The 14,100-nt window shown below is 37.6% G+C and overlaps 1 protein-coding gene across 1 annotated transcript; it reads left to right on the forward strand.

The window, feature by feature from the left end:
• The first annotated feature begins 923 nt into the window (after positions 1–923).
• Positions 924–12,553, forward strand: has2 (hyaluronan synthase 2). Its single transcript, XM_066690959.1, has 4 exons — positions 924–1,427; positions 4,690–5,316; positions 9,057–9,158; positions 10,242–12,553. The coding sequence occupies exons 2-4, from the start codon at positions 4,690–4,692 to the stop codon at positions 11,169–11,171; spliced, it is 1,659 nt and encodes a 552-aa protein (XP_066547056.1). The 5' UTR covers positions 924–1,427; the 3' UTR covers positions 11,172–12,553.
• Positions 12,554–14,100: the final 1,547 nt, after the last annotated feature.

A 14,100-nucleotide genomic window follows, 5' to 3' on the forward strand; every position in this document is an offset into this window, starting at 1 on the left:
CAATGGAGGTGTGGTTCAGCATTCACTATTTTGTGTGTGAAACAATTATTAAAGACATAAAATAATATATTGTTGTTATGATTGTTCAACACACTCATTCAGTCCCTCATATCACTAGTTAGATTCGTTTTCCTCAAGATACTCCTTAAATGTCTCTTTGTTATTTAAATTAAGTATATGCCCAAAGAGACACCCAAGAAAGCAGCAAGAGAGAAAGAATATACTGTAGGGAGGTGGGGGGATCTCTACTGACGAAGTCCATTCTTACTCCTCCAGAATACCCTGTTTCAATTATGTGGCGCTCCCTGCTGGTCAATAGTCATAATACTTAAAAACTTTAAGTCCAAAGACCGTTGTACTGTAGTGCTTTCTATCTTAACTTCATACAGTAGTAATACAATGAACGAATAAATAAATATAATACGTTTTATTCAAAGTTATTAAAATAATAGATCGTTCACATGATACAGCTCGAATACATCAAAAATAATGTAACTGAAATCAATTAAATTGTATTTTTAGAGCTGCATCTGTATGTGTGTGAGATATATATATATATATAGATATACTGCGATCAATATATATATATATATATATATGTATATATACATACACACACATATATTATACATATATATATATATATTATACACACACATAGTATATACATAGGTTGTGTAGATAAAATGTATATATTATTTTATATGTATCTACATCACATATATAATGTATGTATGTATCAAGGGTATATGGTCAAGGCAAATGTATAAAGTATAAATAACGGTGTAGTTTAACTTCTCGGGCTTTACTGGCAGACACGTCCCAAAGTTTCGGCAGAAAGCTTGAATGGGTAGCTTTTTTTAAGGAGTTCGCTCCTCCTTATGCCCCAACCTCCCCCCTTATTAAAACAACCTCCAAATCTGTAGTTAAAAGAGTCTTTGGAAAGGCAAGAGCTGCAGGAAGCATAAACTCAAGACGTCTGGAAGAAATTACAGGCGCAGAAAAAGTAGTACGAGTAGAATGGTTCGACAGTTCATGACTTTAACCTGCATGCTTGAAAAAACTTGAATTTAGTCAGGAATATTGACTACTATTTATAACAACGGAATAACTTTTATCATTATTATTTTGTTTCACACAAAAAAAAAAAAAAAAAAAACCTCTACCAGTCAACTGACAGATGTATCACCATATATACATACCTACAGTATGTGTGTATAATATATGAGAAGAAAACAAGAAAAAGAAAACTTGAATTAAAAAAAAAAGCAAATTAAAAGAAAACTTTGGAAACTGCACTGCCTTGGAATTTGTGAAGTTTTCTGTGGGCTCTTACTAAATTGCCTCAAAGTCGCTTTTGAAAAGTCTGCCTGAACTCCAGTCCTGTAAAGACATCCTCTCCACACAGCCAGAAAGCTGCTTCCAAGGTATGTATCATAGCATTTGATATGTCTATAATATGGTCTTATTTAATTATTATTTTTCAGTCACATGTAACAGTTGCGCAGCCAAGTTGCCCTACTGAATGGAGTCTTTTATGATATATATATTTTAAAAGCTACCTGATAAATCTGGACAAACGGGCTACTGTCTCCGTGAATAAGAGCTAAAGGGGCTCTGATGGGCATTTTAAATGTTTGTAATTATTTCTTTATCAGGCTTAATTCCTGCTGTGGCTCGAATGGCACGTAGACGCGTGTTTAGTCGCAAGGTTAGGTGAGGAGGCTCTCCCTCAGTCTGAACAAACGGCCCAGTGGCGGCTCTGGCACAGCAGCTGATGGTCACTCACACCCCTGTAAGGACAGTAGCGTGTCCTTGCCATGCAGATCATTCTTAAGGTGCCTTCTGTGCCTAGAGCCCACCTAATGACAGACTATCAGTATTTCAGAAATGCTCCAATATAGGACACCATATCAAGATGCTGAATTATTCTTCACAGCCCAAATCTGGCACAACTCTTATTAAATCCTGCCTGATTTGGTGGCCCTATCCTACATGTGTGCTACTATACAGCGGTGCAGCATCTGCACTGTAGCGTTCATGAGAGTGCTGCAGGATAATTGGTTAGGGGCGGGTATACATACATGTAATAGTGCATGATGCGATAAGTTAAATAAATAAAATATCACTTGCGTACTTATGAAAACAAGGGATGGTCTTTCGTCATACGGGAGGAATACAAGGTGCTCCTTACATTAATAAGCGGTGATTTGACTCCAGGGGGTTGAGATCCAAAGATGACTGCGAGTTTAGAGGAATGAGACCCAGTCCTGACGTCACAGCATCCCACATGCTCAGAGCAAATCATGTGTTGAGCATGCTACTGGCCATCTGCAGGGAGTCCATGACTAACCAGACGAAAGATACCTCAAAACGTTACAATGTGTAAATGTAATGCCAGTTTTGCAACATCAGGGAAGAATAAAAAAAAAAAAAAAAGTGCCTTCTATACAGTGTATATAGAAACTGTGAGGGCAAATTCAAGACTCAATAATTCTGATAGCAAATGCATCTCGTTTTGTTTCAAGCATAAGGCATATGTTAACTGCAGATACCTGTCAGAATATCACCTTTGCCCTCTTCTCCAGAACCACAGAATCAAAGCTAAAACATGGCACTGTGTGCATTCACCCGTACACAGATGGGGTTGTGGTTGAAAAAGCATTGAAAACTCCAGCAAATGGACTGTCAGTGATCTAATGGGTGTAATTTGAGCAGATGTATAAATGATGTATGCTGCAGTGCCGTTCGCTTTTTGCTTACAAAGTTTGCTGACATCACAGTGCAATCTTTGACCACACATTACAAAAGATCATGTTCCCATCACAATATGAACCTCTTTCTTTCTCAGACTTGTAGGCTGGACTGTACTGCTGTATTACATTCATAGTTCATACAGGACAGATTGTGTTTAGCTCTTCATCAAACATGATCAAATATAAAGATACATTTGATTCAGATTAGGGATGTCATAATGTGGCAACAAACCCTAAATTATGAAAATGGGAAAATGGGATGTCTAACAGTGATCAAAACCAATAAAGAAACCAGAGTGCCTAGCTTGGACACTGATTGATCTGTTCTGGAGGGAAAAGGGTAATTTAGTGATGAAGACAAACTTCAGTACCTCACTGTTCTCAAAGCTTATCCATTCGCAAACTAGAATACACTCTTCTGTTATTACAACCACAGCACTGCAGACTAAATCACCCTTCCTAGAGCTACAGCACTATGATTTATGATGTTGTAAGTCAGTTTAAGGTGGGTGGCAGAGTATCGAGGCATGCTGCTGCTCGTGTAATTAACACAGAATCCTGTAATTATATTGTTGTCCCAGTTTGTTTTCTGCCTTCAGAGAGACAAACTCGAATGAATTAGCATTTCAGTTAAACACAATAATTTGAGTGCAAGATAAAAGATAAAGATTGGTCAGACTCTCTCTCTCTCTCTCAGTGTGTACTTGTCTATAGGCACAATACTTTTATTTTAACAAACCGGATTCATTCCAAGGCTATGTGGAATTTTATTTGACATCTGAGCTTATTGAATAAGGAATTAAGTTCATACTGAGTTGAAAGGAGCCCATGCAAGGGGCGGGTCTTAGTGACTGGAGCTGGAGATTGGTCTTCATGAACACCATATGCCGCTAGATGCATTTCCACAGTGGCCTGGGTGGTGCTTGGAAAAATTACATGAATTAAGTCTAGGGTCCAGTTTTGGAAAGTATGACGCTGATGCTTCACCCTAAGGCTGTAGCACTTAGATATTAATTCCCCCCACCCCACACACACTGTCTGCCAGTAAGTACAATAGATTGCATTGTTCTTGTTATCATTTGAGGGTTTTGCAGGAAAATAAATTACATTTTAAAAATCATCATTCCTGAATATGAGGAGAAAAAAGGTTGGCAATAATGATCTCCGATAACAATCCAAATGTTGCCATGTACTGAGATTTTTTATTTTTTATTTATTTTTTAATCAAATGAATATTTTCGAGTTACAAACACACATTTTCTGTACATTTTAGCTTATTTCTTCATATGCATGTATATTTTCAAAATACATACAAATCCATTACCTGTTGTTTAACTTAAAACATCAGAATAGTATGTCCACTATTACATTCTGAGTTTTTATATGCCAAGTTGTTTTTTCGGTTGGAAATTAACTTATTTGAATGTGGCATCCCTGGGATGAAAGAAACGGTCTACAAAATAGACCTAGTATTTTAATCTTTGTTGTTCATGTCTTCCCACGGAGATATAAACAGATGATGTAAGAGGGTGTTACTAAACACATATGCCTGCCAAGCAGATGGGGAGATGCAGCATTAATGAAGTTTTGCACAAATGGTGAAGTGAAATGAAAGGGTTAGAGAGAAACACTTTGAGAGCATTTTTTTTAAGTTCAAAAGTATTAATATCAAATTAACGATGGACACATACCTTTAAGAAACAATGCTCAAATATGCAATTCAAATGACTTCAAAAGTAATTCTTCAAACATTAAAGTGACTACAGACTATTTAAAGTGACAATTTATTGCTAAATAATAATAGTGGAAACAGTTAATGAAAAGAGTTTGTAAAAATACTTTTATTTGCATAAACATTGTATATATGTGTACATGTGGCTGTATAGAAAAGATTTCCTTCACGAATAGCTTAACCGGTTGTTGTTATTTTCAGATGAGGTGTGATAAAATTATCACCTACTTGAGGATCTTCGGAACGACGATGTTTGGGGTGTCACTTCTCCTGGGAATCACTGCTGCCTATATCAAGGGCTACCAGTTCATCACAACAGACAATTACTATTTCTCCTTTGGACTTTACGGGGCTATCCTAGCCCTGCACCTCATCATCCAAAGCCTGTTCGCCTACTTGGAGCACAGGAAGATGCGGAGATCCCTGGAGACCCCCATTAAACTGAACAAAACCCTCGCCCTCTGCATCGCTGCTTATCAGGAAGACCCCAACTACCTGAGAAAGTGCTTGATTTCAGTCAAAAGGCTCACATACCCTGGGATAAAGGTGATCATGGTGATTGACGGTAATAACGAGGATGACAACTACATGATGGACATCTTCCGGGAGGTCATGGGGAGAGACGTGGCCGCTTCTTATGTTTGGAAAAGCAACTTTCACCACAAAGGCCCCGAAGAGACTGACCAGTCGCACTTGGAGAGCAAGCAGCATGTGAGCCGCTTGGTCTTGTCCAACAAATGTGTGTGCATCATGCAGAAATGGGGCGGAAAGCGAGAAGTAATGTACACTGCTTTCAAGGCCCTCGGGAGGAGTGTGGATTATGTGCAGGTAGGTCAGAGCGCCCAGAGGCTGTGCCAAATCAAACATATCCAACATAAGGTTGCTTTTGTACACATATAAATAGACGGGAGCCTTACGTATGGAGTTGGGCAGCTTCTCAGTGTAACAGCAGATCTCTTCATTAGGGCACACTGCTAAAAATGATTCCCATCATCCACCTTTCCTTTTTATTTAGAAAGTTGTTATAAATCCCTGACAGGCAGGTTGATTCTGGATAATGGGTTAGCTTTTCAGATGCCCTGAGGCATTAGCAGATGTTGGATTAATTATTTCCCAATGCCATGAAGTTCAGAGTATCATGAGCCCTCCTCATTTACGCAGAATGTAGTTTTTCGTGCTTCAAAAATTGCTTCTAAATGTCAGGGAGACTGCCGCATCCTGACAACATTGTAAACAACATTTTGGGAGGATGGGTCGGACCCTTGTCCCGCACACAGCACGTATAAACACGTAACTGAAACACTACATTCCCAGCATTCGTCAGTTTACTTGCCTCCATCCTCCCCAATCCCCACATTTGCAGAAAACTCCATGTCTATTGCACACAGAAGAAGGGGAGGTTCTCGGTGCCTCGTTCACATGGCCAGGCCATCATTCCCTCATCGAAGTGAGTTCAAGCCAAATCTAAATCCATTATTAGACTCCATCCATCAAAGTCTTATTAGGGTTCGGCCAAGCTCCTGAGCAGTTTATTGGTAGTTCAGATTTAAACTACCTCAGTTTTCAAGATGCATTTCATTAAGAATTCATTAAAGGTCAGATTTGAATGCAATAATGTAATGATTTTTGAAAGAAAAGTAATTTTCTTCTGTTTTTAATTATGAAATTTCACTTTCTTGGGTGGAGTACAATCTGTTAGGATGTAATACAACACCCGTGTCATCCATATCTTCTAGGAATTATAATAGAGCAGTTTTATTTTGTCATTCCTTTCAATAGGATTTTAATCTTAAGAGCTCATTTAATTAAAAAAACAATAAAATACATTCCCTTTCTTTGTCATGATGTTCAAAGTATCATGAGCCCACATTTACACAGAATGTAGTTTTGCATGTTTTGCAAAATGCTTCTAAAGTATTTTCCACATGCTGAACCCAAGATGTACAAAAGTGTTTTGCAAAGAGAAGAGGCAATTATACTATCACCCATAAATTAGCATTGGCCTACATTGCTACCACATTGGTCCTATAGCTTGTATCCTATAGTCTGTTGCACGTGAACCTGATTGACATACCTGCTAGCCTTTTGTTAATGTCCTAACTCTGAGCCCTACCTGTCTGTCTGTCTGTGAATTGCAGAGGAGACACCCAGTTTGCTGCATCCTGACCTGATTTTCAAAATTGTACTCTTAAGATGTCCCAATCCTTTTCATGCGTTTGCTAGGTGTGACTTTAAACATACTTCAAGTAGTATCAGATAAACAGGAAAAACGACATTATGACAGCTATTAAAACATAATTAAAAGAGGATCCAACATTATTAATACAATGATTAACAACTGTATTGGTTAAGTTACAAAAAGCCCTGTGCAGGTCCTTACTGTAGTAGTAAACAACATTTAGGGTGAATAGGTTGGACCCTTGTCCCGCACACAGCATGTATAAATACGGGGCTCAAACTACTTGCCCAGCATTCGTCGGTTCACATCCCTCCATCCTCTACAAACACTGGCTATGCAGAGAACTGCCTGGGGGGTGGGGGGGTGCTTAATGCCTCATCCACATGGCCAGGCCATCATTCCCTAATCCAAGCGAGTTTAAGCCAAATCTAAATCCATTAAGACTCCATCCATCAAAGTCTTATTTGGGTTCGGCCAAAGCTCCCGAACAGTTTATAGGTTGTAAGGTAAAATTTTAATGCAATAATGGAATGATTTTTGAAAGAAAATAAATTTCCCTCTGTTTTTAATTATGAAATTTCACTTTCTTGCATGGAGTACAATCTGTTAGGAAGTAATACAACACCCATGTCATCCATATCTTCTAGGAATTATAATAGAGCGGTTTTATTTTGTCATTTGTTTCAATAGGATGTTAATCTTAAGAGCTCATTTAATTAAAAAACAAAAAAACATTCCCTTTCGTACAGTTCTTCTTGTAAAATGTCCAGCAAAAACTGGAAATCCCTTTAAAGGGTTTTCATTGTTTTCTTTTCTTTTCCCAACCCAAGGAAATTAGTGATTTGGCAGGTACATACACTGAATACACCATTTTAGTTTAAAGTGGAATAGAAAGTGTGCAGAGCAGTCATTGTAATCTGTGTTGTGGAAGGTAGAATGCGCAGTCAGAGGACAAGAACTCAACTAGTATCTGGCCATATGTACACTGCAGAAGAACAGCACATTTCAAAATTGGTGTGGAAGATTCTAGAAAAATGTCTTAACTTAGACAAGGAATACCATTATCTGGGCTTTGTCATGTGATGATGGTACCTGACCAACATCTGAAAAAGAATACCCATTCAGAATTGTATAATTATTATTATTTAAAAGATGGTCAATAGAATGAATCACAAATAGGGAATTGAACCAAAACTAATGCTTCCTTCTGTTTTTTAATCCTTTCATTCCTGACATCCAAGCCCTCTAGTTTACACTTGGTTCCAGGAAGAACTGGAAATGTTTTTAACTGGATGGCAATACTTCAAAAATCCATCTGAAAGCATGTTCAAAAGGAACATGATACTTACATGTTTATACCAAAACCATTCTGCTCACATTCACTGCATATATATTCAGAATATTTGCATTACCAAGAGGCCAGAGGCATACATCAGTTTCTTTTTTGAGGTCAACACCACCAATCCTCTTTCAGTGCTAACATTAACCTACTCACATTCACATAAAAAAATGCCCTGATGAAACTACTAGTAACAGTTCACAAGCCCTGTACATTAAAGTGTCCTAATAAAATAATGTCAAATTAAGATGCATCTTTCGGAATAGATAGTCTCTGTAGATCTTACCCATAGAAGAAGATATTGTATTAGGTGATATCTCCTGCTTTAAGGTTTGGCACACTTCTATTCCAATTAACATTCTTGGAAAACCTGTCCAGATGTGAATGTGAACAACCTATTAAACTGACCCACCATTTTCTAACAGTTTATCTAAAGAAATGCCCCTTGTTGCTGTCAAAGTTACAATTTCTTGTCGAGTTTGTGACAGTCCTGTTCAAATTACGACCATGTTTCCATAGATATTGCACAGTACCTCACATGAATTGTGTATATAAAGCCAGACTTCCCTAGATTGTCTTGTCCGGTAATGCACTGAAGAAAGTTTTCCATGGTGAATATAAATGGTAGCTTTTCAATTTTACCATTGGCTTGAGTCTACATTTTACACTTATTTACCCTGTTTTCAGTATTTTCCCTATTGTCTTACCATGCTTTCACTTTGCATGCTCAGTAGTCCTTAAACTGCAAATATTGAGCCTGTAGCTCATACAGTTAGATAACTGTTCATTGTTCCTCAATTATAGTTCCAAAGTGAGGTTTAATAGTCTTCCTTTTTCACAAGGGAGCATTAAAGATACACCATGTTTTCTCCGGAATACTGCCTTAATTAAATAAATCCAATAGCTATACATATCATTTACAAGCATTAGGCCTACAGTATTGAAATTGCTGCCCTGAAGTGAAACAGTATTGGGAAAAGTATTGAGAATATACCCGTCCATGTACATGTTCAGCTGGTTTTAAGTGATATATGGTTGTATGTTTTGCAGGTGTGTGATTCAGACACCATGCTGGACCCTGCCTCATCTGTGGAAATGGTGAAAGTGCTCGAAGAAGACCCAATGGTGGGGGGAGTTGGGGGTGATGTCCAGGTATTCAGAACTACATATGAGAGAGACCTACTCACTCTTACACACAGCAATGACCTAAGAAGTGCCATTATGAACTATTGCCCTTACGGATGCCACATTTGTCTTATTGGATAATTCCTTTCAGAGAACAGCGTTTCATTAAAAAAAAAAAGTAAAATAGCCAGCTAGATACCTACCCGTTTTTCACTCTTACAGCTCAGATAATTCATTGGAGCTAAAAAAGGTGGACGAAAGTACAGGCTTTGTAAACAGTTACAGACTGAAATTTACACTAATTTATATGAAAATATAAGTGAAACAATGCAGTGTGCACATCTCCAAATACTTCATTGGCTTTGCTTGACATCACAATCTGACAAAGTCAATTAGTCTCTTGGTGAAGAAGTTCAGCATGATCATGTTTATAGACACTGATTTTTGGCCAGCAGAGGTCTCCCTTACAGATGGCAAGACTACCAGTTGAATTTAATGCCTCTCTCACCTTTCCATTGTCCACCATATAAAGCAACAATGCCAATCCTTAGGATGTAGGACATTGTTGATTGAGTTATCAGTGAGGGACTGCATTCATCACATTCTTATGCCTATCAACCTGTCGGCTAGATTGCGATCTGTCACTGCACTGCGGCTGCAGTTCAAAAGGAGCAAGTCTGTTGTCTGTCACACACCTTTCAAAACACACTCAAGATGTTGATGCCCAGAGCTTGTGTTGTTCCAATCCATCCACACTGTCACTATTTATGTTAAGTGTTTAAAACCTTATACCCAAATCCATGAATGCAATGGATTTAATTCACAATTTTATTCTGCAATTAATTTAGTTTAAAACATTATTGTTAATTAAAGTAAATATTTATCAATCTTTTTCATTCAAAATGAGTTGAACATGGATCCCAGTTGATTGAAGAGTTTAGACAGAGGTTTTACTCGGACAGCCATTGAAATCAACAGGACTTCAAAGTCCTTGTTTTCTCATGACAAAGGAAGGTGATGTCTGCTCCTGTCTTAGCTTTGTTATCTTAGGATCAGTAAGACATACATGTTGTGCTTCTGTTCATCCTCATTCTACTTCTCCCATTTCAGATTCTGAACAAATACGAGTCCTGGATATCATTCCTGAGCAGTGTCAGGTACTGGATGGCTTTCAACATCGAGAGGGCCTGCCAGTCCTACTTCGGTTGTGTGCAGTGCATCAGTGGACCCCTAGGGATGTACCGCAATTCTCTCCTCCACGAGTTTCTGGAAGCCTGGTACAACCAAGAGTTCTTGGGCAGCCAATGCAGCTTTGGAGACGACCGGCACCTCACCAACCGGGTACTAAGCCTTGGATATGCCACCAAGTACACTGCTAGGTCCAAATGTTTAACAGAAACCCCAATCAAGTACCTACGGTGGCTGAACCAGCAGACACGGTGGAGTAAGTCCTACTTCCGAGAATGGCTGTACAATTCAATGTGGTTCCATAAACACCACCTGTGGATGACCTACGAAGCAGTGATCACTGGCTTTTTCCCCTTCTTCCTCATCGCTACGGTGATCCAGCTCTTCTACCGAGGCCGCATATGGAACATCCTGCTGTTCCTGTTGACCGTTCAGCTGGTAGGCCTCATCAAGTCGTCCTTCGCCAGCTGCCTCCGTGGAAACATCGTCATGGTGTTCATGTCATTCTACTCAGTGTTGTACATGTCAAGTCTGCTTCCGGCCAAGATGTTCGCAATTGCAACGATAAACAAAGCGGGCTGGGGGACGTCAGGGAGGAAAACGGTGGTGGTCAATTTCATAGGCCTCATTCCAATTTCGGTGTGGTTCTCCATCTTGTTCGGTGGAGTGCTCTACACAATATACCAAGAGACAAAAAAGCCATTTTCTGAGGCCGAACAGACTATTTTAATCATAGGTGCAATATTATATGCCAGCTACTGGGTAATGCTCTTGACATTGTACGTGGTGCTCATTACCAAGTGTGGGAGGAGGAAAAAAGAGCAGCAATACGACATGGTACTTGATGTATGATATCCTCCTTCCCCTCTTCATGTTTACATTGTGAAGTTCCTGACTTTTCATCAGAGGATGCTTGGCAGGTGACTGGTAGTGATGTCACCAGGAAAGACTAATCACTGCTGCTGTGACAAAAATCAAAGATGATTACATTTGTTTTTTGTTAAGGTTGGGATAAATTTGCCAAAGTAGAACCTTGATTTAAAACCACCAAAAACAACTGACATGGAACTGGCATGAGTTTTAAATTCCTATGCACTTTCACGTTTCACTCTCATCGTGCATAATGCTTGACAGATTAAATGAAAAAATATATACCTCAGTGGTTATGATTGCATTGTGTGGGTGAGTGGGAGGCTCATTGTTGTTTCAAATAATTTATCTATGAAAATAATGTGGGTCTGTTTGTTTACTTGTATTTTTTTTTAAATAGTTCTAATCTATGCCAAAGGTGGACTTTCCAGCAAGTTGGTCATGCTGTAGCTAGTTCATATTTTATAATTATGTGTATTTGTATTGCAATTTATATAGACATAATGTTTATTTTTGCTTAGCCACCAAAGAGTTTCTATTTTCATTCCTTTTTTATATAAAAATAAATGAATAAATAAATAAAATTGTGCATGGGCAACTGTTTTGTTGACAAAGACCTTTGTATCTGACCAAAAATGTGAAATGTTATGCTGTGTTTTACGCGTTCGTAATTATAGCAATAAATGCAATTCAGAGAATAAATTATAAGTTAACAAGAAAGGTGATGAACCTGTGTTTTAAATGTGGTGTACATGGAGGGGAAAACAGCATATTTATGTTAAGAAGCCTTCTGTGGTTAATAGCTTTATTTACTGGAATAATGATATTGGAACAATTCTGAATATTTGAAAAACAGGATTTTGCAGGATCACAGCTATTTGTTGGAAGAAATGTTTTGGGACTTTACAGGTCATATATAGAAGTATACTTCAGTATTTCTTTGCTGAAATAGCAGTGTAGAAGAAAGTGAAAGAGCCTTCAAGGAACCCTATGGTAAAGCAATAATAAAGGAGAATGCAAATTAACCATTAAAATCCTGGACAGAACCCAATTTTGCACAAAACTAATTTAAAAATTTAACACAAATCAGGGTTTCCAAAGCTATCCACTAAACAATTTGCTCAATTCAGTGCTTGTGCAATGTGATTATTTTGTAAATACAATTTTGAAGATAACTGAATGAAGAGGACTTTGATGACACTACATATTTTTACTGCCATTTGGATCATGATTTAGAGATTAAGAATTCTTTTTGTAAACGAAAACGATATTTTGTTTTGTTTTTGCCAAACATACATAGGCAATATCGATATAAAGCACTTTTGTGATGTGCAAAAATAAAGATATGTTGCTTACTATGCAAATGTGTACATATTTGGTTATTTATTCCCTAGTTGTCTGTATGTTATGTGTGTATTTATTTAAATAGATGTTTAGACAATGTCAAACAAATCTTTCCAAGTCTCCCTCTACATTAGAAAGCAGAGAGCAAATAAAGAGACACTTTCAAGACATTAAGTCATTTGTACAATGTAATAAACGTTTCAGTGTAATTACAAATGTCCATGTTTCATACAATGATTACCAGTTTACTAATAATATATTCATCTTGACCCTGCAGTCAACAGCAACATGCCCATAGAAAGCAAATAACAAACAAAAGCTTCTTATATTAGGGCTTCAACCGACTAATTGAAAGAAGTTTCCAGTCTTTTCTGTCATTAACTACAATACCAGCAGTAGCAGATCACAAAATCTAAGGTGCCTTAACATGAGCAACTCAGAGTTTCTTTATTCAGAGGAGGGTAGCCTACTATGGATGCTGGATGAGTTTTAAATAATTAGAATTCAGTTACTTTTTTCAATAAATTTATTACTTTTGTTTTGTCATTTAATAATGGCACACTTACTATATGATATTCTGTAATATTAACTCTACAATATTAATATGGTTGTCTTACTCTGTTCTCTGTACAAATGGCAAGTATTAACTTATCTAAAAAACATGACATCAATTTACTTTTAAATTATGTGCGTGTATATCAATCCAATATTTTTTCCATGAATGGAATAATACTCCCAGGTCATAGCTAGAAGTTTAAGGTATTTCTCGTTTTAAATGATGATGTAGGCCTATATGTTCATATATATATATGCTAGCAATGGCTCACGGGATTGCCTCAATGTCGGAATTCGGCTAACAATCTGAAAACTCATGTTTGAAACTAACACATTATTCCAGGATACTGTGCAAAAGAAGGCTGATAAAAAAATGAACCATTGACATGAACCATGTGTTGGCACCCTGACACTCTTCTCCTCGGTTTAGTTCCTTTTCTCTGCCTGGTCTGCCATTCTCACTAAAATTCCATAGCAACATGTAAATACTTAATTCTCATTAAGAAATCAAAGCATAAAAGGTGCAAGCTAATTGTGTGAACACAAGTCATGAATACAAGAACTTGAATACCAAGTAAAGCGTTGTTTATTAAAATAATCGATTTCAATATCCCAGCTCTAGACTGCACCCATCAAGACTGCACTGAGGAAAGGTCTTATGTGAAACTCCATGTTTTACCACACACACAAGGCTTCACAAATGTGTTAATTTGCCTTGAGGTTACACTCCCCATGCCCCCTCCACAATCTCCACAATATGCCTTATGTATTATTGAAATGAAAGTGCTTTTCTACAGTCATACTCTCACCAAATGAAAAAACTAACTTTCTAATCTTAACATCAGAAATTGTATTTTGTTCAATTAACCAACAAACACATGATTCTGTTTCATCACAATATATCCCACTGTGCAAACATATACACAAAGATTACAGATCAATCATTTGTGCTTATGTAATATTTAGGTCTTAATATTTAGCCTTGTGCTCAATATAAGACAAGTCCCTTCAA

Source organism: Amia ocellicauda, chromosome 18, assembly GCF_036373705.1.
Source record: "Amia ocellicauda isolate fAmiCal2 chromosome 18, fAmiCal2.hap1, whole genome shotgun sequence".
Taxonomy (NCBI): Eukaryota; Metazoa; Chordata; class Actinopteri; order Amiiformes; family Amiidae; genus Amia; species Amia ocellicauda.